Consider the following 27,342-nt stretch of genomic DNA (forward strand, 5'->3'; position numbering starts at 1 on the left):
GGTGCAAATTGAGAGCTGAAAGAGAGCTTGGCTGAGCTGAACTATGCTAAAATTCAAAACGCTTTTATTCAGGATGGCATCAAATGGGACGTTAATGTCCCGGCAGCATCTCACCAAAGTGATGTGTGGGAGCGTCTCATTCGTTCCATAAGGAGTATTTTAGTCTCAGTTCTCAAAAAACAAGCTTTGGAAGATGAAGGCCTCCAAACAGTCCTCTGTGAAGCTGAAGCTATATTGAACGACAGAGCCTTTACCAGAGTTTGCAGTGACTCAATGATCTTGAAGCACTCGCACCCAATTATTTGTTGCTGCTGTAAAACAAACCAATTTTGCCACCAGGAGTGTTTGATCAATGTGATCTTCATGCTAGGAAAAGGTGGAAATGGGTACAGTACATGGCAAAGCTGTTCTGGAAAAGATGGCTTTCTAAAGACATACCTCTGATGCAAGAAAGACAAAAATAGCAGGGGACTAAAAGATGTCTTATACCTGGACATATTGTCTTGATTGCAGATGCTACAGAGACCTGTGTTTTGGAAAGGCCAGTGGCAACACTTCTTTTGCTACTGGAAGCATCCTCTTGAAGAAGTAACATCATCATTGAAGATTAAGGACATGCCAGAGGGAATAGCTCCTTTTTTAAAGAATTTTGAAGTAACTGTGATTGTATGCACAATTAGGGGCCAGAGTGTTGGAGCCATTTATTCTTTATTTTTATTATTTTGAAATTTGTTTATCTTTGTAAGTCAGCCAGGATGAACTGTAGGGCCATTTTCTGTAAGTACTAGGACTAGTATAGGACTAGCATGCACTGGGATTGACCTATTTCTTTTTTACGAGAGCAGAAGCAACAGGAAACAGTAAAAACGTATTTTTGTTTATTGCTTGCCAAACTCAATAAATTAACCATAAAATGCCATGTTCAAGTTTTGGACATTGGACTTTTTTTTTTTTTTTGCCTGTGTGTAAAATATCACCACAGTGCAGCAGTGGCTTGTGGATTTTAAATTGTTGAATGTTTGTTTGGATAAACAATGGAATCGTCACTACAAAAGGTTTTCTTAAGATATATAAAACAGATGTGTTGCAACAAATACACAAAGACATATGAAACAGAGGGGGCTTTTTAAAAAATAGTGTAGAGACTTTTTTAGTTTAATCAGTGCCATCATATCAATAATTTTTAGATGACTTCTAATTGTAAAATGTCTTTTAAAAAATTCTGTGGAACAGGTCAAAATTGAGTGATCATTTTACTTAATTAGTTATTTAGTAATTAGTATTGTTAGTTTATGAAAGCTGTAGCCATTAAGAAGTGGGCTTGTAACCTAAGGGCTGCATAACTTGATAAATCATTACTGGTTTCATCATGTCACTTGATTTTATGTCAAATTTAAGTTTATAAAACAAAACAAAACCAAGCTATATGAAGGGAATATAAAATGTTTTATTACACAATGAAAAACAGTCTTTCGAATTTTTCTAAAATGTTCCCACAAACCTGGGGAACAAGAATCAATACATTAACTGTGGTTTACACAGTTATAGGTGTAAACTGTAAGCTGTATATTTTCCTTTTGTCCTTTCATTTATTAGCGCTTTGGGGTCCTTAGGGACAAGTAAAGCGCTATACAAATACAGGCCATTTACCATTTATGCAGTGGATAAAGGATGTGGGATGTGCCACAGCAAGGCTAAGGAAGAAACTGGATTGAAGGATTTTTTTTTCTTTAGCAGCTGATCTAAATGATACGGAGCAATGAAAAAAGGCATCTTATACTGAACCCCAGTCTTATCAAATATGAGAGTATTAAAAAGCTTTGAATGGAAAAAAAAAAGTCAGAGTTAAAGAAAAATGAAAAGCTACCAAACTACAAAATATCAGTTAAGCTTTAATTCACCCGTACTACTCATAAGTGCTTTTTTACTGAGCACATTAGCTTTAAACTCTGAATTTTTACTTATTTTCTTGCTTGCCGGTGCTAAAAATCACAGATCAGAGGTACTAGATTACGCTCCATGTTGGTGCAGAATTACCACCAGTCTCCAAACACAGAGCTAAAAGGCGCAAAGCAGTTAACACACTCTGTCGCTTATCATATCCCTCTTGGTTATACTGGATAGAAATATTTATCAAAAAAGGAACATAGTCTTTCACAGTTCTGTTTTTTGTGGCACAGCCCAAATTTACAGCTCATTAGGGATTACATAGTGAATAGAAAATACCCTTAACAAAGAAGTTCAAAATACACTTACATGGTATGATATAGTCAATATATCCAATCATCACAACGTCTTCTATTAATCCCATTGCTTCCGAGGTTTGCCTTAGCTTTGCTTAACATGCTGAATCAGAAACAAAGAAATCAGGAGTGGTCTGAAACCTCTGTGAGGGTGGTGTAGTTGCCTGCTTTTGCCTCTGCACTGTAGACCACTGCGGGGGTGTCTTTCTTCCGATCGAGCTGGCACAAGATGGCTATACACAATACTGCTGACAATATCTAAAACAGAATCAAACAGAGGTGGTTTATTTTACTTCCTGTTCATCTTTGTATTATTTCTTGAGTTGCTTTGAGTCCACCTGCAATTTTAGAAAGAGGCTGAGAGAGAGCAGAATAGTCAAAGAAAATAAAAAGGCAAGTTTGCCAGCGCAGCGAAAACAGATACTTGCTCGCTTTCATTCAGTTTTCAAATCTGTAGTTAGCAACTGCATAGGAAGATTTCAGGATGGAAAAGAGTTTTTGAAACCCTATGACTGAAAATATTAGTGAAAGACGAATTTTAAGGGAAAAATTAAGACTTTGTACAAATGGGATCACCTAAGCAAAATTCTCGTAACATTTCTGTCAACAGCCATGCACGCTTTGTAAAGATCACATCAAAGGAGCTATAACCATGAGAGCTACAGACTGATTGTACTCACCCACAATAACATGACTCCCAGTGTTACGCCCAACACAATCCTAATCAGACTCATTATGATCTCGATGAAGTATGGAAGGCATCCCTAAAACAAGTAAAGGATTAATGAGATAAACCGATATAAATGGAAACAAAGTTCATAACAGCTTATAGAGTTTACACATCTACCTGTACTTGAAAAAAAAAAGATAATTTCTAATGAGAATGCCTTTAATACCTTTTCATAAATCATAATAGGCTCGTCACCCATCTGGCTGTTAAAGAGGCTGCTGTTTCTAGGAGCCGCCACCTGGAAAACACAGAAATTATAATTGTGCATGAAGTGTATGCACACACAGACAACATGTAGTTTTTAAAATGTGATGATATTTGTGTGTCAAAGCTTTTAAAACATGCTTTTTTAACTGACTGCAGTCATTTTCAAGCAGATTTGCAAATAACTGGTGTCTTATTTTTAATGCAGACAGACTGCCAACATGCTGCAAACAATCGAAATAAGACTGCATGATGGGCATGGCGTCAACGTGTTAACGAGCTAACCACGCTAACACGTTGATTTCGTGCAGCCCCACGCACGGGGCGATCCGTGGTAACTCGTTAATGTAGATTTGCCGCGTTAATGCGGTAATGGCGTTGACATCATTGCAATTTTCACCAGTTAATAATAGTTAATTGACATATTATCACAAATGCCAGCTTGACCCCACTGAGCCAAAATCTTAATGACGTTTTATCGCTGACTTGATGCACTAAAATTGCTTTACCGTCTGAAAATGGTTTGGTTGTACCACAGTCTCCAACCACTGTTTTCCCAAGTGTTACTGTAGCACAAAGGAGCCTGGTGGTGCTACTTTGGGAGGAAGTTGGGCTTTGTAAATGAAAATTTATTGAAAAATGTTTTTAACCGTGTAGGCATGTTAGCTTTCACACTTACACATGGATTAGTGGACTTGTCGGTGCATAGGCAGGAATTTGGGATGTTGAACTTCCAGTCCCGGTAGCTCTCCAGTCCGCAACACTCCAACTGAGATGGAATCAGAGAAGAAAATAAAGAGACAACTGCAAAACAACCATCTCCTAATCCCTTCTACAAACAGTTAAGTCTGACCAAACAGCATCTGATCTGTGCTGCTGAAAACTGTATCAGTCATGCCAGGACAGTCTGGTTGTACTTTTGGAAAAATATGTCCGTCACAAACAAGAAATTTATGAGTGTTATCTTTCTTTTGTTAAAATCAAGAATACTGCATTTCTTCTCTGTTCTCACTAGAGTTCTCTATAAAACACTAAAACAGCTATTTTAAGTTGCTAATATTATAAGAAGAGCATGTGCCTAGCATCCAGTTAAGTTGTGTATCAGCATTGTTTAGTTATGCCATTAGCCTTACATATTATATGTGAGCTCTGTTTTTAGTTAGTTTTGTTTGATCACCTCTGAAACTACTTGGAACTGCAATTCTACAAGATTATACTTACAAAAACTGGCACGGGCTATCCATTATCGCTGCTCACAAACATCTCTATGACCTCATCGGCTATTATTTCCTTGTGCCATGTTTACACTACTGGCTGCAAGTAATTTTCAGTATAAGCTGGCAATATGATGCCTCAAATTGACACTGCAAAATTTTGTTATCTGAAAGACCTTAAATTTGTTTACTTATTAATGGGTTGTGAAGCTAGATGAATAGCACACACACACACTACAAACACATGCACATCTTCACTCACAACTTCACAACACAAGGTTACCTACTTCTGTCTGTATATCATCGAGGAATTCAGTAGCATTAACCAGGGGTAAAAGGTTCAGGTACTGCTTCTTCACATCTTGACGTACCTGCGCAACAAAAGCAAAGTAATATACAAACAGTTAAAAAACATTTCTGTATCTTCTAATGTGGAAAGGCACTTTGGTAATACCTGAGATTGTGAAGCCAGTCCTTGAATATTAAGCCCCAACATGAGTAGACTACTCAGAATCATTCCAACTGCATACTGACAAACAGAAACACATACACACAGAAATACGGGAATAAGGATCTATTTGTTTTTGTTATAAATTGTATTTTTATTACAGCTACCAAGATTCTTGTCTTCTTTTTTTCTTTACCCACCACTATTAGAGCCCACCGTATCTCTTTCCAGACACCGATTGCGCCAAAGATGGTCAAGAGAATAATTACCGCAGCAATAACATACATAACATGTATGACTGCAATCTCGCGTTCTGCCTGTGGAGAAAAAACAAAGACGCAGGTTGAGAGTGAGCAAGGGTGTAACCTGACTTCAGTGCCCCATGCAGATGTTGTTTGTCATTAAGAATACTACAGGAAAAGAAAACACTTACATGCTGGCATTTGTCTGACAACGGCTGCATAATATTTGCTTACTTATTTTGCCACTAATATAGAAATTGCTGCTGAGCCATATATGTGTTGTCGTACATACAATAGGACATTGTTAAATCGCACACACATTCATGTGTCATAATGCAAGGTTCTATAAATATACATTTTATACCTCTTCCTGTTGGTGTAAGTGTCCATGGCTAAAAAGACTGAATCCCAGCAGCAACAAACTGATTATCTGTAAAAACAGTAAGAGACAGTTCAACACTTTCAGGGCTGTAACAGGCAGAGTGAGAAACGCTAAGGTTACCGAAAGTCATCAATGATTTCTCCTCATCCCCAAAAGAATTGTGTACAAATGAAAGTATTAATTCTGCTTATTTAGAATTAAATGATAAGCATTTACATATTTAAACATTTACTATGCTTTACATTAATGATCTTGAATAGGTTATGTGACACCTGATCAAAATAATAATGAAAATATGAACATATAAGCTACAAAAAACATATTTTTTTGTAGTAAAAAGATGTAATGATTACTAAACCCCTTATACAAAACCCTTTTTTCAAACACTCAATATGTTGGTTAGCAAACTATAACATGGTACATAAGCTTTTGTGAACTTAACAACACTGACGTAAGCATTGTTGTATCAGATGAACTGCAAAACATGACATATTACACACAAATGAAGAAAAAATGCAGAAGCACTCTGTGGGAAACTAAGTCCACTCTTACTGCTTACACAGGAATCAATATGTCAAAGTGGAAAGACATCAGCTATGTGATTGCTGGTGCTCATTAGTCTGGTAATGCTTATACGATCACTTCCAAACAATTTTAGTCCATTTGTTCTACAGAGAGAAGGAGTGGACGTCTAAGGAATTCAATCCAGGGTCTGGCCATGCAACAAACAAATACAGGAGCTAAATATCAGATGCTACACGGTTCAGTTTGATGTTCAGGTTCATGACAGCACGTTTAGAAAATGGAAGGGATGTCAGGAGAAAAGCCTCTTCTCTCTAACAAAAACATGCCAGCACAGCTTAGGTTTGTACGTTTGCATCTGACCAAACCATAAGACTTCTGGAACAATGTCTTTTTGGACCGACAAGACCAAAGTGGAGCTATATGGCCATAATACACAATGCCACACTACAGCAAACTCAGCACAAACATACCCACTGTCAAGCACGGTAATGGAGGGGTGATGACTTGGGCTTATTTTGTAGAGACAGGACCTGGGCACTGTACAGTTTGTCAGTCAGTCATGATCTCTGCTTTATCTAAAAATGTTCTGCAGTCAACTTTGAGGACACCTCTGAATGTTAACACTTGGCCAAAACAGGGTCATGAAACAGGACATTCATTCAACAGAACGACTTCAAAAACAAAGAATGAAGGTGTTGTAAATGCCCCATCAAAGTCGATATCTGAACTCATTTGAAATGCTGTGGCAGACTAAGAGAGTAATCTCCTAAAGGAGAGTGAGAACCTAATAAAGTCATACAAGAAACAATTACTTCAAATTAGCTGCTCCTTTTTTTTTGCACACAACTAATAGAGGGTACACCTGGTTTTTACCATGACTGTGCTTGTGCTTGCATGTCTTCAAGTAAGGTTTTAGCATTTCTTCAAATAAAGTCATAGAACTGTTCCTAACTATTGTGACGTATGCATTTTCCTCCAAAATATGCAAGAAAAAAAATAGCCTGGGAACTGGAACTGGTTTGAACAAATCCATTTATAAGATCTCTCACTTAACAGGGGTAACGCCTAAATACCAGCAAGATACTTAATCCACCCCTTGAGTATTGATCCATAATTGACTTATGTTGTTACAAGAACTGGAAGCCTAAGAGTTTGGCATCTACATGAGGAGCTCGGGGCATGAAATGAAACTTGATAATTATGCTACTTTGCAGCAAAACCATTGACCCAAAGCGCAGATCTGAGACAATCAAAGTATACTTGGTGGGATGTACTTCTGAACCATCTTGGTTCTTGGATTATGGTTTGGTTTAAAGAAAGTGCTGACATCTGTTAAACCCAACAATATTTGTTAAATAGAATCATTTGAATTTCAAGAATGTGTTGACTAATGACTACAATGAAGAGTAGAACTACTGAAGAAGTTAATCCAGCTTTACACTGTTATGTTAATCTGATAAATAGTTCACCCTGTACATTTGTTTACCCTTTTGACATTTGGCATCAGCTCTTATAGGCTCGTGCTAATCTTAGTGAAGTATTGCACAATGTGTTTCTTTTGTAACAGCTCTGGGCTAAATCATGTGTTGGTAAACCACTGTAAATCAGTAAATCCAAAGTAAGTGATGAGACACATAGTGACAGCTAAACCATGAGGGACAAGCTGTATTAGCGGGAAAAACATGTTGCATAATCCACTTCCCCTCAACTGTGGGAATGATGAGAAGAATAAGGTGGGAGAAGGAGAAGAGGGAGTTAATAGGTTGGGGAAACCAGAGCATCACGTGGTATCACTGCCACTCAATCAGGTTTGGTGGGTCCCAGATGTTGTGCCAAGATGGCGATGCTGGCACATAGTCTGTTTTCTACAGTCATTAATGTCATGTTGCTGACTATGTGCCAAGAGTGGGCCACATTTGCACCGTACGTTTGTCACTCCTAGCTTTTGTTCTGTTTTTTCCTCTTCATTTAACAAACAAACAACCAAACAAGCAATTTATGACATCATATTTTGGATTTTTGGAAACATTATGCGCATTTTAACTGTTTGTTTTCATACTTAAAAAAAGGAAAACCAATGATGACATCACATAAGACTACAAGCATTATAGTACACATTATTGTTTAATACAGCCCCTAATTTAATTGTTATTTAACAATCTTACCGTTTCCTGGACACTGTTGTTTTCCCGTCTCGCTAATTATTCCAATGTGTTTCGAATAAATAAAACAAAAATTTTAAAAAAGGGCCTCCTACAACCTTCATTGGCAACTCGATTGAGTAAAACTGAAAAGGGTTTAACTGCAGCATCTGGATAAAGTAGATTTTTACGCATAGCACGAGGAGGGTCTCAACATCTGCATCTAAACAATCTTTTAGCGCCTCGTAACCATACTCACCGCGATCAGACTTATCACGACAATGAAAGTCCGTTTCAGCCACACATTCGCTCTTCCCATGTTTGGGTCTTCTGATGTCGCTCCACGAGTGAATGTGTCCCTCAAAAGTGATAGTTTGTGTGCCCGTAAAGAAATAAATCTACTTTTAAAGAAGCGAGACCCGTTAAAGTCCCTCCCCGCTAGACTACTGCGCTCCCCACCTGGAAATGGTGAGAATGTGGGTGGGTGGAGTCTTATTCTCCAGCTCATGAAGTTGCTTAACCCTCTTAATTTAAAGCCTGAAACATGAAATAATGAAGAAAAATCTTATTTATTTTTTGCAAAATAGAATGTTTTGTTAACCTTATTACGAAATAAAAAATACCATTAATTTGCAAATCTGTGTTTAAATTTGCAACATAATTTATTTCGGTCCCCTAATAACGTAGAAGCCTCAAAATTTAAATATGATGCAATTGACTTTAATCCCTAAACGCAGGTGACTGCTAAGTAACATATTTATTACCAATGTGATCAATATTTATGAGCACGAAAAACGCACGATCATATATGGATGGGGTGTCATATTAACAGGAGTGTAAAGTTTTGGAAAATGTGAAAGAGGACATAAATTTTGAAATGTATTTTAATTAGTTTTACAGCTTTTCTAACAGATAAAGACTCCCTCTATGGGCATTCAACTACACCAAATTAAGTTATAGTTATATTTTAAAACCATTGAAGTTGTGCTTCTTTTTCTTATATTAAGATCTCTCATCTGTAGTTGAATTTCTCTACACTGACAGAAAAGGGAGATGCACCCGTCTGGCCCACATGAGATCAAAATTAGCTATATGTGATGTACTTGGGAAATATGACCGCAAATGGAGTGGGAGTGTGTGGGTTGTTTTGTTTTTTTTCACTTTGTCTGACATGTTTCCTGCAACAAGTTCTTGATATAGGAAGTGCATTTTCCAAAGTAGCTCACACATACAGCAAAACACAGAAGACACAATGACAGTGGCTTCAGCTCAATTCTCTAATGACATTTACAAAGCAGAGAGCATTAGGTGCATTAATGATCATATACAGAATTGTCTATCTGTGTTGAAAAGACAGTTAATGTAGTATTTTTAATCTGTTATATGCCTTCATTCTGCCTCAATATGGTTTGGTTTGGTTTTTTCCCCTATTTCAGCACTTCATTTTCTTTATTTTCCTCTATTTTGCTCTATAGCATTTTGTGACTGATTCTCTGTACACAGCGCTTTTTAAATAAACTTTATTTACTTACCTTAACTTTCAATAACATATCTGCAACATTTCATTGCACAAGTCATCACAGAATATGCAAAATAGTTTATCTAACTGTCAAAGCAAGTTACAAGCATTCTCCACTGCAACCACTGAACATCCAAGGTATGGACATTGAGGCTGTGGACAGCTACAGGTACCTTGGTGTTCATCTGAACAACAGACTGGACTGGACTCATAACTCAGACGCCCTCTACAGGAAAGGGCAGAGCAGGCTGTACCCGCTGCGGAGACTCAGGTCGTTTGGGGTGGAGGGCCCACTCCTGAAGACCTTCTATGACTCTGTGGTGGCTTCTGCTATCTTTTATGGTGTGGTCTGCTGGGGCGGCAGCATCTCTGCTGGGGACAGGAAGAGACTGAACAGGGTGATCCGAAGGGCCAGCTCTGTTCTAGGATGCCCTCTGGACCCAGTGGAGGTGGTGAGTGACAGGAGAATGGCGGCTAAGCTGTCATCCCTGTTGGACAACGTCTCCCACCCCATGCAGCAGACTGTGACAGCACTGAGCAGCTCCTTCAGTGGGAGACTGCGGCACCCACGGTGTGGGACGGAGAGATTTCGCAGGTCTTTCCTCCCCACTGCTGTCAGACTCCACAACAAAGACTTTAACTGAACAAACACACATCCACACATGTGCAATAACACTAAGTGCAATAATCTTTTCTGGCATCGTTGTATTTTTACTCAGTTGTATATAGCATTCGTATTCTATTTTTATCTTATTGTATATTTTTATTCTATTTTATTCTACTGTATATAGTATATTATTTTATTCTATTCTGTACAGCTGTGTACTGTATTTATTCTTATTGTATTCTAATTTTTGCGTCATAACTTTTGCACTGTCCACTTCCTGCTGTGACAAAACAAATTTCCCACGTGTGGGACTAATAAAGGTTATCTTATCTTATCTTATCTTATCTTAAAATGTGCTGAGGCCACAGCTGTAAGTGACTGATAAGTCAAGATACATTAAGCTGCAGAGTTACAGCATTGGGTAAACACAGAAAATGCGCTGATAAACACTGTACAGCCTGTTCACTGTACAGAAGAGGATATATATATATATATATATATATATATATATATATATATATATATATATATATATATATATATATATATATATATATATATATATATATATTGTAACATTCACAAGAACCAGACGGTTGGGTCTCAGTTTGTCCGTTTATTCGGCACATAAGCAAGCGGGTTGCTAACTCCGGGGAGAGCGCCCTCGTACAACTCCTCTCTCCAGCCTGGCACACACACACAAAAACCCCCAGGTCCCCCCTCCCCTTCCTGTACCACAACCAAACATGAATCTTAAAGGAACAACAACAGTGTGCAGAGATCACCAACATGTCACTGTACAATAACACTTAACCATCGTTACACTGCCCCCCCAGCAATAAGTTCCTCGTCCCCGAGGGAACGACACAGTCTCTGAGGCGGGGTGGTAGCCTACGTTCCCTCCTTGACCTCCTGAGCCCCTGAGGTGGACGCGGAGCTTCGGGGCTTTGGGGTGGAGAGTCCGAGGGAGGGGAACGCAGCCCCGGTTGGGGGTCCCTCTGAGCAGGGTCACGGACACTCTGTACACGTCCCTCTGGAAAGGAGGGGAGGGACTGCCCTCTGTAGGGGGCCATCCGGTCTCTGTGCAGCGCTACTATCCTCCCCCTAGGAGGCAACTGCACCCTGTAAACAACCTCCCCTACTCGCTCTAGGACGCTGCAAGGCCCCACCCAGCTGCTATCCAGTTTAGGACACCGTCCCTTCTTCCTCTTTGGGCTGTAGACCCACACCAGCTCCCCAGCATGGAAGTGCCTCCCCTTAGTGGTGATGTCGTAATTCCTCTTTTGGCACAGGCCTGCCTTCGCCAGCTGCTCTCGGGCGTAGGAATGTGCAGAATCCAGCCGGTCCTGCAGCTTCGTTGCGTAGTCCCGGCCCGGTGGTGCCTCTGGCGCGTCCGGGGGCTTCCCAAAAGCCAACTCTGCAGGAGTTCTCAGCTCTCTCCCTAACATGAGCAGGGCAGGCGTACATTGGGTGGAGTCCTGTACTGCCGACCTGTAGGCCATGAGGGTAAGGGGAAGATGGTAATCCCAGTCCCGTTGGTGTTCTGAGGTAAGGATGGCTAGCTGCTGGGCCAGCGTCCTGTTAAACCTTTCCACCAGCCCATCGCTTTGGGGGTGAAGTGGGGTGGTGCGGGTCTTCTTAATCCCAAGGCGTCCAGACATGGCAGCAAATACCTTGGACTCAAAGTTACGCCCCTGGTCACTGTGGAGGGTCTCTGCTGTTCCAAAGCGGCTGAACATCCCCTCCACTAATACATCAGCGACAGTCTCAGCCTCCTGATCTGGGATGGCGTATGCTTCCGGCCACTTGGTAAAATAGTCCATTGCCACAAGAACATAGCGGTTTCCTCTGTCTGTGCAAGGAAATGGGCCCATGACGTCCACAGCTACTCGCTCCATTGGGGCTCCTGCTGGTTGCTGCTGAAGCTGAGCCCGGGACTGGTCCTGTGGCCCTTTGTGTGAGGAACATGCATCACAGCTGCGGCAAAAGTCCTCCACGTCCCTCCGCTGTTGACCCCAGTAATAGCCCTGGCGGAGGCGGCGGAGAGTCTTGGAGACCCCAAAGTGGCCGGAGCCAGTGCTCCCATGGCAGGCTTCCAGCACAGCTGACCTCAGCGACCTTGGCACCACAACCTGCCACCTCTCCTCCCCCGTGGCAGGGTCCTTCCAGGCACGCTCCAACACCCCATCCTTCAGCCTGAGAGCTGCAAACTTGGCCCATAGCCCCCTGGTACAGATGGAAAACCCAGTGACCTCATCCCAAAGGGGTTGCTCCCCCTTCTCCAGCCACTGCAGGACCGGCAGCAGGTCCGTGTCTTGTTCCTGCCGTGCCCTCCACTCCGCTGCATCCACCACCAGAAGAGCCCTGCAGGCGAGCTGTGCTGCTCCGTCTATTGTCGTGAGTTCCCGCTCTATTTCCTCTCGCTTCTCACAGTAACGGCAGCCAGCTGCAGCACATGGGCGGCGAGAGAGGGCGTCTGCGTTAGAATGGTGCGTCCCTGCTCTGTGCTCCACAGTGAAATTGAAGGCTTGGAGCTCCTCCAGCCAGCGAGCCACCTGTCCCTCTGGCTCCCTGAAAGACATCAGCCACTGAAGGGCAGCATGATCAGTTCTGATAACAAATGCTGTGCCGCACAGGTAGTACTTAAAGTGTCTCACCCCCGCCACCACAGCCAACAGCTCTCGTCGTGTGACACAGTAGCGCTGCTCACTCCTGTTCAGGACCCGGCTGAAGTACGCCACCACCTTCTCCCCTTCCGGCCCAACCTGCGACAACACCGCTCCCAGCCCCACATTACTTGCGTCAGTGTCCAGGACAAAAGGCAGGGCGGGGTCAGGGGGGGCAAGGACTGGGGACTCTGTCAGCGATCTGCGGAGGGTGTCGAATGCCTGCTGACAGTCCCGGGTCCAGATGAAGTCACGGTCCTTCTGCAGCAGGTGGAAGAGTGGTGCAGCTATGGAGGAAAAGCCCTTCACAAACCTCCTGTAATAAGACGCCAGTCCTAGGAAGCTTTTGAGCTGTTTCTGGTCTGCTGGTGTGGGCCACTCGGTAATGGTGTGGATTTTTTCCTCCAACGTGCTGATGCCCTCACGACCCAGCTTGTGGCCCAGAAACTCCACCTCCCTCCTCATGAAGTGGCACTTGTCGGGGTGCAGCTTCAGGCCTGCAGCCGCCACCCTCTCCAACACTTGTCTCAGGGCATCCAGGGCAGCATCAAAGGAGCTCCCGTGCACTAGAAGGTCATCCAGGTAAACCAGACACCGTTGCCGTGGGACGCCAGCCAGCACACTGTCCATAAGCCTCTCGAAGGTCGCAGGAGCGTTGCAAAGACCAGAGCTCAGGACTTTGAACTGCCATAGTCCCCTGTTAGTGCAGAAGGCTGTCTTCGGTCTGGATTCCGGGGACAGTGGCACCTGCCAGTAGCCACTCCGCAGGTCCAGGGTGGAGAACCAGGAGGACCCGGCTACTAAGTCGAGAGACTCATCAATCCTGGGAAGGGGGTAAGAGTCCTTCTTCGTCACTTTGTTGAGTGGTCTGTAGTCCACACAGAAACGCATCCTAGGACTTTTTTTCTTAGGCACCATCACCACCGCGGAGGCCCACGGGCTATCAGATGGCTCTATGATGCCCGCCTTCATCATTTCACACAACTCTCTGTCCGCAGCCTCCTGATGAGCCAGGGGCAGGCGGCGTGGGCGCACTTTAATAGGCTGGGCATCCCCGGTCTCAATGACGTGCTCTACCAAGTGTGTCAAGCCAACATCACTTTCTTTCAGGGCAAAAATGTCACTAAACTCTTTTAGTACCTGCCATAGACTCTCTTGCTGCTGTGGAGGCAGCCCCTCACAGTTCTTTGACCAGATACTCCTCACTGCTAAGAGCCTCTCCTCCTCCTCCGCTTGCTGTTCTGCTGGCGGGTCTGCAGGGGTCTCTGCGGTGGAGGTGGACGCCACGGCAGATGCTGTGCAGACCGGGGGAGGAATAAGCGGCACCTTCTTCCCATCAGGGATTACGAGGAAGCCTTTGCCTAAGTCCAGTACACCGCCAATGGCTCGTAAAAAATCCAGCCCAAGGATGCAGGCGTCCTGCACGTCAGCCAGCCAGGCAGCATAAGACACACCGAGGTCCCCCACCTTGAACTGGAACACTCCCCTCCCTCTCATTGGGGCCAGATCACCGGTCACAGTCTTAAGTTGCACATTAGTCGGTTGCACAGCAGCTCCGGTTGGGACAATATCGGGTCGGACCAGCGTTGCATTGGACCCCGTGTCCAGCAGGGCCGTACAGGACACCCCCGCGATCGTCACTGGAACATGGCAAAAGCCGCCAACCTGGGTCCATCCCACTTCTGACACCAATGTAACATTCACAAGAACCAGACGGTTGGGTCTCAGTTTGTCCGTTTATTCGGCACATAAGCAAGCGGGTTGCTAACTCCGGGGAGAGCGCCCTCGTACAACTCCTCTCTCCAGCCTGGCACACACACACAAAAACCCCCAGGTCCCCCCTCCCCTTCCTGTACCACAACCAAACATGAATCTTAAAGGAACAACAACAGTGTGCAGAGATCACCAACATGTCACTGTACAATAACACTTAACCATCGTTACAATATATATATATATATATATATATATATATATATATTGTGTGTGTGTGTGTGTGTGTGTGTGTGTGTGTGTGTGTGTGTGTGTGTGTGTGTGTATTGTAACGTTCTCAAGAACCAGACGTTTTGATCTCAGTTAGTCCATTTATTCCGTAACACAGGCAAATGGGCCGTTAACTCCGGGGACACCTGTTGTAACTCTCGTACAACACCTCACTTCAGCCCCGTACAGTTACACAACAACAAGGACCCCCCCCCCCCCCCTCCCCTTCCTGCACACATTAACTCCCTTTTTCCTGCAGCACAACCAAACATGTATCTTAAAGGAATGACAACAATGTGCGATAGATAGATAGATAGATAGATAGATAGATAGATAGATAGATAGATAGATAGATAGATAGATAGATAGATAGATAGATAGATAGATAGATAGATAGATAGATAGATAGATAGATAGATAGATAGATCAACCTCACATGCTAGCTGGCTAACAAAAGATTTATCTAGCTAGCTCTTTCATTAGCTAGCTAGCTGGCTTATAGCTCTTTTGTGAGGTGCATCTTCACTGCTGAGGTTTTCCTTCAGTGGTTAAGCAATGTAGTTATCTATTTTTTCATTTAACAGACCAAATCCTAAAAAACCTACCTCGAAAACAAAATATATGACATATTAGACATTGCATCCTGATCTGTCCAAAATGTATAACTGAGCACCTCCTTCATAGTCAAAAATTGTAACTGGGCCACAAAATGTGTTCTACTATACTGATGCTCACATCTGTGGGCTTGGCAGATTTTGACAATTAGTTGGATAATTCTGTATGTTATGACTTCAGAGGCATATCCAACCAAAAACTTTACAAAATGAAGACTTTTGAACATAGACATTTAAAAATACTAAAAAAGAATGTAAACAAACTTGTTAACAAACTGAGTCAAAGGGTTTCACAATATTGTTTTGATATCTACAACTGTTATTGACAAATTGAGTCAAAGCCATTTCCTGTTTATTTTGCAGATGTATTTGCATGATTAGTGGGGGGACTTTAAAAAAAAGAGACAGAGGGAGAGAAAAGGATTGGTAGCGTATCCTAATATTTTCCATTGAAAAGAAGAGGAAAAGCTTGAAAAACTTGACAATAAAAAAGATGGGAGGGGACTGACAGGAAGAGAGATCACACAGAAGAATGTAAAATTAACATTGGGGAGTTGCATCAGATCCTTGTTTTCCTCTTTGTGTGCCTCTGTGACAGCTCGGCACAGTCCTCCTCAATAAAAGCCTTTTTGTCTGCTGGTGTCTTGGAAGAACAGATTGTTAGAAACTCTGTCACATGACCCCCTCACTGGAGTCCTGCGTGCATGTACAAACACACAGTCACACCATATGTCTATGCAACTCACACAATTTCACCCACACACATTATGTGCACTGCTGCAATGTTATTAGTCACTACATTCTTTCTTACAAAGGCTCATTCCAGAGGAAAATATTTCCTGATGGACTACAGAAACATCTGGAGAGTATAATCAACGCACTCATCACACTCTGCTGGCAAGAGTATGGACCCTTATCGTAAGATTTTTCTGTCCAGTGTTTCCAGTACACATTCAAAACATCTTTGGCACACATTCAAACTGTGTGACCCAAAGGCACAGAGCCATTCTACTGAACAGAGGATATTGGTGGGTGGAAAAGTACAAAGGGTCAAAACCCCCAAATAGTGCACCCTTTTATTCTCTTGGTGTAAATATTGAAAGAAAAAGAAATTCCTTTGCCTTTTTAAAATTAGGGTTACACTGAATGTCTAGTTATTATTATTTTTTCTATTGCATACATGCTGTGGTTTACTCATTCACTTTGCTAGTGAAAAGTTGTTAGTTTGAGTCAAGCCAGAGACACAAATTCCAGTTAGGAGTACACAAGCTAGTATAATGACTGTTACAAGTCTGGATAGAGGGAGGACTGCATGAAGGAGGGCATCTGGGGTAAAAACGCTGCCAAGTCAAACATGTGGGGCTACCCGCTGTGATGTCCCCTTCTAACAAGGGAGCAGCTGAAAGTAGCTTAAAAAAGTTTAAATAATACAGGTTTTGCATATGTTATTAATAAGATCTGTATATACTTATGAATGAACACAATACCTTGTCAGTCTTACAACATGTTGAAATAAGATTCTGATCTTCTGAAATCCATCACTGAAGTAGTTCTGTATTTTGAATTTTGCATTTATGAGAAGACAGAGTGTTTCTCCCAATGTCACCATTGTTTTTGGAATCTTTCATCTTTATAAGGGACATTTGCACTGTGGCTACTCAGCAGCTCAACCTGAAACACAATGAAGGATTTCTATACAGCCATGTGAATCTTTACATAAAAGCACACCTAAATCACTGACTGACTTTTCAGACAGATAACACTTTATGAGGGCATCCGTACTAGTTGTAAGTAATACCGCCCTTATAGAAATATGCATTCAGGACCAAAGGGGGTCTGACTCTCTCTCTCTAAAACATGTGCAGATAGACTGATGTGTGATAATATCTGTCTTGTACTGATGTTATTGTACTGAGCTACCAAGTGTTTCTTGGTAAGAGTGAACATTTGATTTTGGATCCTTACTGGATGCATGACCTGGCAGGAATTTAAACACCCAACTAGTTGTTTGAAAGGCTCTAATGTTGCCACACAATTGCCTCACATTTCTTAATAGTTCCTTCACAAAGCAAGAGTTTCATTTAATTTTTTAAACTGGTGTGGACCAACAGCTCTCTAGGTTTTCTCATGGTATTTCAAAGTTGTTGTTTTTTCGGTGGCTGATGAACTGACTATTTCATTTTTAGTGAAGCCACAGTGACAGGACTCATTCAAACACTAAAAAAAGGATGTTACTCGAGTGATGAACCATTACTTATGTCATTAAACCACATGTAAAAATCCCCTAAAAAATTATGTTTACTGAATAAAGAACCAAAAAACTTCCCCCTAAGCAAGAATGTTAATAAGAATAAGAATAAATGTAGGTTGCACTTATAAATAAACATTTTTGTGTATGTTGTTCATTCATGTCTCTAAGGTTTCAAATATGGCCCAGAGGTCAGAACCATCTGCCCATAACCCTCCTACTAGAGGGTCCACATCTGGGTTCTGCGTTGCCCTTACCTGCCTGTCTCTTTAAGAAAAGTCATATGATGGTCACATGACCCGGAAGAATACCGAAGTCATTCAGCGTGGTTGTGTTTACAGGCGTGTTGTTTACTTGGCGCCTGCAGGTTTGTGCTGTAAATAAACCGTTAATTTACGATAATTAATCCTTTAGACGTTTATATTATCATTCAAAGAATAGTAACGTAACCTGCTTTCTTTTGTATAGCAGCCACAGCTCTCTGCTATCAATGTCGAGGTAGGTTTATGTGAAGGTTTTAGGTTTACTCGAAATAGACGGATTGCTTTGCTCTCAGTAAAAGAACTTACACGGAAATAAATCACCGATAGAATTCTAACATTATTTTAATGGTGTGCGGCGACACTAGCAGGCTTAAAATCCGACTCAAATCTCGTTTGTCATGTATTAGCATCTCTTCGTATTTCGCACAGGTGTGTTACAGATGTTTTAAAAATCTCAAGTAAGCAAAAAAAACATTACTGCCGTACGTTTTTAACGTTTCCCGATTTGCATGTATCCTCTCATTTTGAAATTGCCCTCATTTTCATTGACTTTTGCTTTATAACAATGACACGGTATGACATGTGTCTTCAGTTACATTGAAGCAGGTTTTGATAACGTTTTATTTCTGCCTCTTTTACCCTCAGGAGTAAGTAAAAACATTTTAGATATATTGATCATGAAGCAGGTTAGTGAGGCTGTGAATGTCCCTGCATGCTTCATATCAAACCATGAAGGCTTTCTTGGAAGCATCAAAAACTTCATTGAGGATTTTGTGGTGACTGAAATAGATATCTATGGACAGCATGTTAACACAGCAGCAGCCACACAGACACCGGGCTGTGCCTCTTCAGTTGGAAATGACAGAACCAATGCAGAATATAAAGAGGACAGTCATTCTTCAGCCTCACAGGATGTTGATGTCCCTCTGGATTGGGGGGTACACGACCCACTCCCTAGTCTAGGGAGTTTAGATTTAGGTGTGATTTTAGGTCAGTCGGTCAGTGAGGAGCTCGAGCAGTTTGTGTTAACTCTCAGAGATAAAAATCCACCTGAGCTGGAGCTCTCCCTTGGTTCCTTTGCTGACAAACACCAGAGAGCCAGTGTCCACCGAGCTGTCAGACACCGCTTCCCTTTTCTCATGACTGTCACCATTCAGCCTGAGATCAGGGTGAGGGAGGACCCAGACTACAGAGAGCTCTCCCAGCTTGTTAAGGAGGATGAGGCTGAGGACTTTTTCAGATTTATAGATGCCAAAGTGAGAGGTTCGTCCTATACGTTTGGACCTGATGACAATAAGGAGCACAGGACGGCAGTCCATCACTTCCTGAATCGAAGGTTCGGGAAACTGGTGGAGACTAAAAGCTTCAATGACCAGGGGAGGACATCGATCTCAGTTAGGCTGAGGGAGCGAGGGAGGCCAAAGAAGCGAACAGCAGAGGAACGTAAAGATGATGAAGTTTACACTGGTAAGGCATAGAATTGCATGTTATTGATCATTTATAAAATGTAAACAACAGGAGAAAACTCCAAGGTTAATGCTTTAGATCAAATTACCTACTTTAAGTAAACAAATAAATAATATAGAAAAAACTGAAGAAGAATGAAGAATTTTAAATATAAATAAAATAATTATGGCAGCTTTATTTCACAGTAATTGTGATTTGAATCGGTCAAAGCAGGAGAAAAAGACCAGAAAACTCTTAGTGAGAAGGGCAGGATGACACAGGTTAAGAAAATGAAAATCAAAGATGGTTTAAAAAAATCAGATTTCCAATAGGGAACGTTTTCAAATGTGATAAAAATATAGATTTTTTTGCGTGTTTTTCCAGCGTTCACTCTGTGTAAGGAAAACCTTGAGACTCTGGAGGCCATCAGCTACATGGCAGCAGCTCTCGGGGTCCTGCCATCTGATTTCACCTATGCTGGGATCAAGGATAAGAGAGCAATCACCTACCAGTCCATGGTGGTAAAGAAGGTCTCACCTCAACGGTACTGCTGTGTTTCTTTCATGCATTTTGAGTATATATTTATATATATATATTTTTTCTTTTTCTTATTTACAAATCATGGGATAAAAGCACCAAAAGTTGTGTTATGTTAGAGTTCTTCTTGAAATACTATTTATATATTTTGCATTTTGTGTGACTAGGTTGAAAGAGAAGAATGCAGAGTTTCAGAACAGAGGGATCCGCGTGTTTCAGGTGCGTTCTGTCAGCGAGCCTCTCCGGCTTGGACGACTGCAGGGGAATCACTTCGACCTGGTTGTCCGGGACCTGAGACCACACGGTGCCGGTGACACGCACTCCTCTGGCGGAGACGTGCACACACGGCTGGCAGCACTGGTGAAAGAAGCAGTGGAGAATGTCAAGGTATATTTTGAGTTTTAGGTTTTCTGCAATCCTGTGGTAAAAGCATATGCCAGGAACCAGGCTTTCTTTAATGTTTTATTAAAAAACTTTTTTTTATTGGATATTGACAAACTTAAAAAGGCACCTAACTTAAATAGTGAACCAGTGTTGTGTCTGCACTTGCACAGCTTGGCATAGAATACATTTTGAATTGTATACAAAAACTCTTCATTTGTTAAAGTTTATTTATTTGATTCTAATAATGCAAAGATATCACAGTTTGACCAACAAGGTGATTCTCAAAGAGCTATTAGCTAAAAACCTGGTATACCTCAGTGTAGTCTAGAGCAGGGCGATATGGCCAAAAATATTTATCACGATATATATTTGAAAATTTGCGATAACGATATAACTGACGATATAATTGATGCGAGACAAAATACAACTCCACAACATTACTAGCGCAAAAAGACAACCTTCCATTTATTTTCACGTAAACAAGAAGCTGGTTTTTATGTACATTAAAGCTTTATAAAAATGTAACAGTGCAAATGCAAATTCCTTGCTGAAAGTTTAACCCAAAGGCATTTCCAGTAGAAATGGGCTGACATATCCTGAGCATAACCATGTATAATATCCACTGAAGTTAAAAAGAGGTGCTTTGCAACATTAAACTGCAGTGTGCAGTACGCATTTTTCGGACCATAAGGTACACGGGATTATAAGGCACATTAAGCGAAACAAAGCAGTCAGATAAATCAAACTTTATTAAACTCATTCTTCTTGCTTCCTCCACTTCTGTACCATTGATTCATTAATGTTGAATTCTCTGGCAGCTGAGCTATTCCCATGTTGTTGCAGTATATTAATGACTAACCTCGTATTGTGGATGGATTATCTCAGTTGTTCTCCTGACTGAAGTTTGGTCTGTTTACAGCATCCTGCCATGCGATTGCATTTGTCTCTAACCATGAGGAACCTTCACGTTAACTTTTATAAGTGGAAAAGTGTTAGTGTTCCTCCTCCAGCTTCACTGTTTATGTTATGCTAACATAGCTGTGTCGCTAGCGATCACGTAGCACATCATTATATATCAGCTAGCCCAACTTCAGTAACCCTAAAAACGTCACTGCTGTTTAGTTTCCTGTCTTCATTTATGTTGGAAGTGATAGCAGAGCTGTACGTTTGAATTTTTTCAGAAATCTCTCAGTCAGAACTAGAGATGGCACGATACCACTTTTTTATGTCCGATACCGATACCGATATCATAAATTTGGATATCTGCCGATACCGATATGAATCCGATATAGTGTTTTTTAATCAACAAAACTGTTTTTTTTTTAATATCTTGCTGCATTTTGTATAAGTTCATACTCAAGTTTAAAACAACAACTACACTAAAGCTATTCTGTTATACCTGTATGCAAAAAAAAATATTTCATAGTTCAGCAATACTGATCAATCTAATAAACTTAAACCTACACCATCCTCCCTATTCTGGTATTTTAAAGAGTACTTAGCATAAATATTAAGCAACCTAACTAATAGGGTTCCAACTCCCAGCAACAACAAAAATAAATAAATAAAAAATAGGGAACCACCCCTCACGCTCCACCTCATGATGCTTAATCGACGTAACCAACCTTAATTTGATGCAGTGTGAAAAAAAAATGCACAGAAATCAATTATTTTTCAAGAAATATTAAATAGATTCAACATCTTTCTTCAACAAAATTGCAGACTGCACAGATGGTACCTTCCCAAAGGAAAAAGTACTATAGCTTACTAGGGTATATATATTAGACTTAATAGTTACTATATACAGTAATGGACTTCTATTTATTTTGCATCAAATTAAAACTTTGGGTGTCAGATAATTATTTATTAAAAGCTAGACATTTTAAATGAGAATAAGAAAGAAAAGTATGTCTTTGTGCCCCCTTTTCCCTGTTAATGCCCTATCGGCCCCCCTGGCTAAACTTTGCTAGATCCGCCCCTGCACAGTTACCAGCGTCAGCTACGTAGAAAAAGATCCTGGTGTAGAAAGTAATAATAAATAAATTCTAACAACAGCTTATCAAGCTTAAACGTGCTGCTGTTGTTCAGCCGCTGGTTTCCTCTTTCTGGTGCAAAGTGGGCCAAAAGCAAACTAGAGACAGGACTCGCGACAGAAAAGCCGATCAGCTGATCGTTAAGCAGTTTCATGATTGAAGTAGCAGCAAGAGAGAGAGAGAGGCAGTCGCTCCATATATTAGTTGTTAAGCTTAAGGCAGGAATGCTTTACAAACATTCAGAGATGGACTTACACACTTGCTTTGCTTCTCTCGGGATAACTTTGTCGGAGATGAAATGCCGGGTTGCTAGCGAAGCTCCAAATGCTATCCAGACCACCGACAGGTCCCGCATGCCACAGCCGCTCTATCACGTGATGCATATTGCTCCGACGTGCTAACGTTCTGAGGCGAGTTACGGCGTGTTGCAAGTTTTGTGAGGTGCTTTCGTGATATTTAATGGATCGGATTACATTTTTTATTTTTCTCCGATATCCGATCCAGTAATTTAGGTCAGTATCGGACCGATACCGATACGTAATATCGGATCGGTCCATCTCTAGTCAGAACATGCTATATCATGCTTAGGTAACTAGCGAAACTAGCGAGCTAACTTCCGCTAGCTTCCTGCTAACTTCTAACTCCGTTAAATGTAATAACTTTTGTTTTCATGGATGCCTGGAAGTTAAACTTTATAGTTACACTTGGTAAAGCAGCAATGCTGATCGTTTTATTAAAGATCAAAGAATTTAGACAGTTTTCAACTCTCAGTGATGCTGCAGGGTTGTTTGACCTGAAGTCAAATATACGGAGTTTGGGACCCAGATTACTCCCAGATTTAATAGCATCTTAGTCCGACAAATACGACAATAACAACGGCCACTTGCATGTTCTGCAAAAAAATGTGCTTTGTTGTGTATCTGATGGACAAACACCAAACCAGTTCCACATCACGGAAGTTGCACCATTTTTACAAACCAACAATCGGCCATGTGCGTATGAAAACAAAGGCACTGCGCATGCGCGTTTTACTCCCATTCTATCACGATATTTCATTTTCCTATCGTTGCCTAACATTATACCGGTATTACCGTGAACGGTATAATATGGCCCAGCCCTAGTGTAGTCCTCCAAAATCTGAGGAAAGTGAACAAATAGAGGAAAAAAGAAGAAGTGGTAATCCTAAAAAAAACCTCACTGCAGCAGAAAAACAGAATCTGAACGTCATGTCCTTTAAAAATAGGAGGGGGAAAAATCTGGCAAAGGCCTGACACAGTAGCTGAGAGATTCATCTGGCCCTTCATCTGCTATTCACTGAAGCCTCATCAGAAAAGGTCTCAGTGGAAGGGTGGCTGTCAAGAAGCCACAGCTGAAATTAGTCCTCGACTAATCATGTCTTTCCTGATAGAGTTTTAAAATATGTCTGCTCATTAGCAAGTGGTTTTGTTGGTCCAGAATGTCTGCTTCATACAAGCTACATGGCCACCACCACACATTGACCTCTGATGTTTTTCACTGTAGGCCAGAGGGTTTGTCAACTACTATGGACCACAGAGGTTTGGGAGTGGACAGAGCGTTCAGTCTGATCGAGTAGGACTAGCTCTACTGAAAGAGGATATGGTGAGCGTTTGAGACATTCGCTATGTATTCAAGATGATAATACTGTTGGTTACAGTCATATAAAGCTAATCCACGACCGGCATTGCTCAGTGAAAACAGCACATTGTTGAGTTACTGTATGTAATGTGTGTGTCAGGTGAGTGCTGTACGTCTCTTCTTCACTCCAGAGGAAGGCGATGATCCTCAGAGTCATGCAAAGAGACACTTCCTCCAAACAGGTTTGTTTTAGTTTTATGGGAGCTTTTTCTTCCTTCAGAAATTTCTAAAATGAGAACTATTCTTTGCTGAATCTGAGGTTTTTTTGCAGAACAGTGTGATGATCTGTTCCTCTATTTATTTTTGAAAGTTGGCTGAAATTCATCATCCATGTTTGGCTAAAACCTTATGATTCTGTAATGTCAGCGTCTGCTGTTCTAGTGAATTCATGACACATTTCATAAACCAAGTTTTGGTTAATGAAATGTGACTAAATTAACGTCATGCAAATGCTTTTTTTAGAATTTGCAATTTCAATATGTTTTGTCGTTTTATTTTTCTGTCTTTCACCCCTCTCCACTCCAGATAACGCTAAGGAGTCCTTAGCTTTGATGCCGTTGTCCAAGCCCAGGGAGCGATTGATGCTGCGGGCCCTGAACCGCTATGGTACAGGTCCTGATGGATGTGACCAAGCCTGGCTCAGCCTGCCACACAGCATGAGGATTTTCTACCCTCACGCTTACTGTAGCAGGTCAGCTGCAAGGAGAATCTACCCATCCATCCATTATCTTAACTGCTTCTCCTGTTCAGGGTTGCGGGGGAGTTGAAGCCTGTCTCATCTGTCATAGGGCACAAGGCGGGGCACGTCTTTGACTATTTTTTATGATATTAAATAAAAATCTTTGAAAGTAACACATAAACAGGTTTGACAGATAGCGATATGTAAAAAAAAAAAAGTCGTGCATTTATTAAAGCTGGTTTCCATTATAGGTGAGGGAGATAAATTGGCCTTAGGTGTAGCCCAAATAAGTGGTTTCTTTTATTTATTAGGAAATTAAAATAAATGTTATATAAAAGCCAAACAGTATTTTTAATAACACGCCATCCCAGTGCTTTAGATCTTTAATTTGAAAAATTATGTCGATGTTCTTGTGGTTGTCAGAGTTTGGAACGAGGCGGCGGCACACAGGCTAACTACAATGGGTCATAGTGTCCGAAGAGGTGACCTGGTGTGGTTACGACAAGGTCAAAACAAAATGGAAGATGCTAGAGAAACCAGCATGGCTCAGGTAAGAAGGCAGATAAAACAGGAAAAGGAGATCTTTTAAAAGTGATAACTGATTAAAAAGATAGCTCAGGAGTAATTAGGATAGCTTTGTGTTATAATCAGAGCAAACACTTTTCCAGGCTTTGTGACTTGGTTGCATCTGTGACAAACATTATCACAGAAGTACAGGAACCAGCTTGTTGACTTCATCGTGGACCTAAATGCTAGAATTGTAGTTCCCGCGTTCGTTTTCACACATTTACCAGATCCTTGAATTTTTCTATCTTAAACTTGGTACAGTCATGTGTGCTGCGTCCTGCATGCTACCCAGGCAGTGCCCACCGCTTAAACCACACAGTATTTCCAGTACAAGCACATCTAAAGCTGAGTGTTTCCTCCTGTGTGTTCACATGTTCATGCAAGCATGAGCTTAAGTTTTGTCTTATTTTTCAAAGTAAAGTTTGCACAGGCCAAACACCAAAGGAGGGGATAAAGGAGGAGTGGCATTTAAGAATCCAAGCTGGAGAAATGAAAGCATAATCTTGGCCTGAAACTGCAAAGCTGGGGTTAGAATGGGGGGTGAGAACAACACGAAGTATATCAGCAAACAGTGCGTTAAAATTTTTTTATCAATTAATTATTTATTGTTTCTATTTGTTTCCTTTTAGTGAGGTAAACTACCCTTTTTAGTGTGCATGAAAGGACAGAATAGAGGTGAAAACTGTGGTTACTTCCTTTTTTTTCTGCTTGTTGAGGCTGTGATTTACAACAGTAACTTTGTTATGGTTTCACTTACTGTACTTTTGTTGCTGCTGCAGTCCAGAAATACCTCCTGGTAATTTCAACAGTAAATAGGATTATTTAGTGACACATTTTTTTGTGCTCTTTTGGTCACAGGACACATTTTCGATGTGAGGACACGTTGTTACTTTTTTCAAACACCTTGTCAGTGCCACTAACTTTGTGTTTGTGCTTTCTTCTAGATCCATGTGGTGACAGATAAAGAGGAGCAAGACGGTATCTATAAACTAGAACAAGTAGGGAGTGTTTGGAGCTATTTGTGTCTCTGCCAAATGCTGTTTTTTGTACACTACAGTAACACTGCAGTTGCTACTTGTTATATTATTGTTCTGCCAGGTTGTGTTACCGATGCCAGGAAACACTGTGAAGTATCCAGAAAATGCCATGGGAACTTGGTACCGAGAGAGACTGGTCAGAGATGGACTGGAAGATTGCCGCTTCAGAGTCAGCAGCCTCAAACTGAACCTGCCTGGCTGCTACCGCCCCCTGCTGGCAGTGCCGCACAACCTCAGGTATCAGCTGCAGAGAGCAGCCAGCAGAGAGGGTGGAAGAACGATGGCAGGTTCGGAGTCGCTCACTCTCACGTTAAACTTCGACTTGGACTCCTCGTGCTATGCTACCATCTGCCTCAGAGAGATCATGAAGTGTGACCCCTGAAGGTTAAAGGAGGACATAGCTGTTGTATTTGTTTGAAGGAGAAGAAAACAGCTTTTCTACAATACTTTGTACTTTCATTGACCGTTATTATGTTACTAGTAGTCTTTTAGTTTGTTGTTGAAGACCGTAAGTATAAAGAAAAATCATATTGTGCACTTCAAAAAGCATAATGAAAGGAGGCCACTGCCAAATGTGAACAAATGTCTATGTAAAAGAATTCATGCAGTATGTTTCTCGTGCCATAAATAAATCCTGTAAAACAACAAAGTTTCTGATTTTTAAAAAAAAAATTTTCTGTATTTTCATTCAGAATGTTTAAGTTTGAAATCTTAAAAACACAATTTGAGTGGGTTCAACTCCACACTCTCCATCTTAAAGATAATAAAGCATTGACCTAAAATTTCAGAAATTAACTGCAATCTTAACTAAGTCCACTTAAAATGTGCATGTGATTTTTTTTTTTTTTTTAAAAAGAGAGACCAATAACCTTTGACCTTCACAAAGGCTTTGTTCACACTGCAGGTGAAGGCGCATCAAATCCAACTTTTTTGACCTTATGCGACCCATATCCGATCATGGTATGACAGTATGA

At 41.3% G+C, this 27,342-nt stretch overlaps 2 protein-coding genes across 6 annotated transcripts; one reads left to right on the top strand and one right to left on the bottom strand.

Moving 5' to 3' along the window:
* Positions 1-1,427: 1,427 nt before the first annotated feature.
* On the bottom strand, positions 1,428-8,594 carry LOC113009398 (tetraspanin-8-like). The gene is made up of 9 exons (XM_026147669.1): positions 8,389-8,594; positions 5,446-5,511; positions 5,040-5,156; positions 4,846-4,920; positions 4,679-4,762; positions 3,857-3,946; positions 3,140-3,211; positions 2,924-3,007; positions 1,428-2,501 (listed from the first exon to the last, which is right to left on the bottom strand). Exons 1-9 carry the CDS (start codon positions 8,446-8,448, stop codon positions 2,367-2,369), a joined length of 783 nt encoding a protein of 260 aa, XP_026003454.1. The 5' UTR covers positions 8,449-8,594; the 3' UTR covers positions 1,428-2,366.
* A 9,471-nt stretch (positions 8,595-18,065) lies between these two features.
* pus7l (pseudouridine synthase 7 like) lies at positions 18,066-27,017 on the top strand. 5 transcript variants are annotated; one of them, XM_026148061.1, is made up of 11 exons: positions 18,072-18,133; positions 18,235-18,264; positions 18,675-19,496; positions 19,860-20,019; positions 20,180-20,399; positions 23,951-24,049; positions 24,186-24,267; positions 24,611-24,776; positions 25,188-25,314; positions 26,276-26,329; positions 26,430-27,017. In XM_026148061.1, the coding sequence occupies exons 3-11, from the start codon at positions 18,707-18,709 to the stop codon at positions 26,748-26,750; spliced, it is 2,019 nt and encodes a 672-aa protein (XP_026003846.1). In that variant the 5' UTR covers positions 18,072-18,133; positions 18,235-18,264; positions 18,675-18,706; the 3' UTR covers positions 26,751-27,017. The 5 variants fall into 5 exon arrangements, 4 of the variants coding, with proteins under 4 accessions (XP_026003844.1, XP_026003847.1, XP_026003845.1 ...); XM_026148062.1 differs by lacking the exon at positions 18,235-18,264 and having other exon boundaries at positions 18,068-18,133; XM_026148060.1 differs by having other exon boundaries at positions 18,071-18,133; positions 18,235-19,496.
* The last annotated feature ends 325 nt before the right edge of the window (positions 27,018-27,342 follow it).

The sequence above is a fragment of the Astatotilapia calliptera genome, chromosome 17 (assembly GCF_900246225.1).
Source record: "Astatotilapia calliptera chromosome 17, fAstCal1.2, whole genome shotgun sequence".
Lineage (NCBI taxonomy): Eukaryota > Metazoa > Chordata > Actinopteri > Cichliformes > Cichlidae > Astatotilapia > Astatotilapia calliptera.

Excerpts from the sequence above, each read along its gene's own strand:
- LOC113009398 (XM_026147669.1), bottom strand. The coding sequence starts at position 8,448 with ATGGGAAGAGCGAATGTGTGGCTGAAACGGACTTTCATTGTCGTGATA. Across the intron at positions 4,921-5,039 it reads TACGGTGGGCTCTAATAGTG|TATGCAGTTGGAATGATTCT; the intron begins GTGGGTAAAGAA and ends TCTGTTTGTCAG. Across the intron at positions 4,763-4,845 it reads GACTGGCTTCACAATCTCAG|GTACGTCAAGATGTGAAGAA; the intron begins GTATTACCAAAG and ends TTTGTTGCGCAG.
- pus7l (XM_026148059.1), top strand. The coding sequence starts at position 18,605 with ATGACATGTGTCTTCAGTTACATTGAAGCAGGTTTTGATAACGTTTTA. Across the intron at positions 24,050-24,185 it reads CTCTACTGAAAGAGGATATG|GTGAGTGCTGTACGTCTCTT; the intron begins GTGAGCGTTTGA and ends TGTGTGTGTCAG. Across the intron at positions 25,315-26,275 it reads GAGAAACCAGCATGGCTCAG|ATCCATGTGGTGACAGATAA; the intron begins GTAAGAAGGCAG and ends GCTTTCTTCTAG.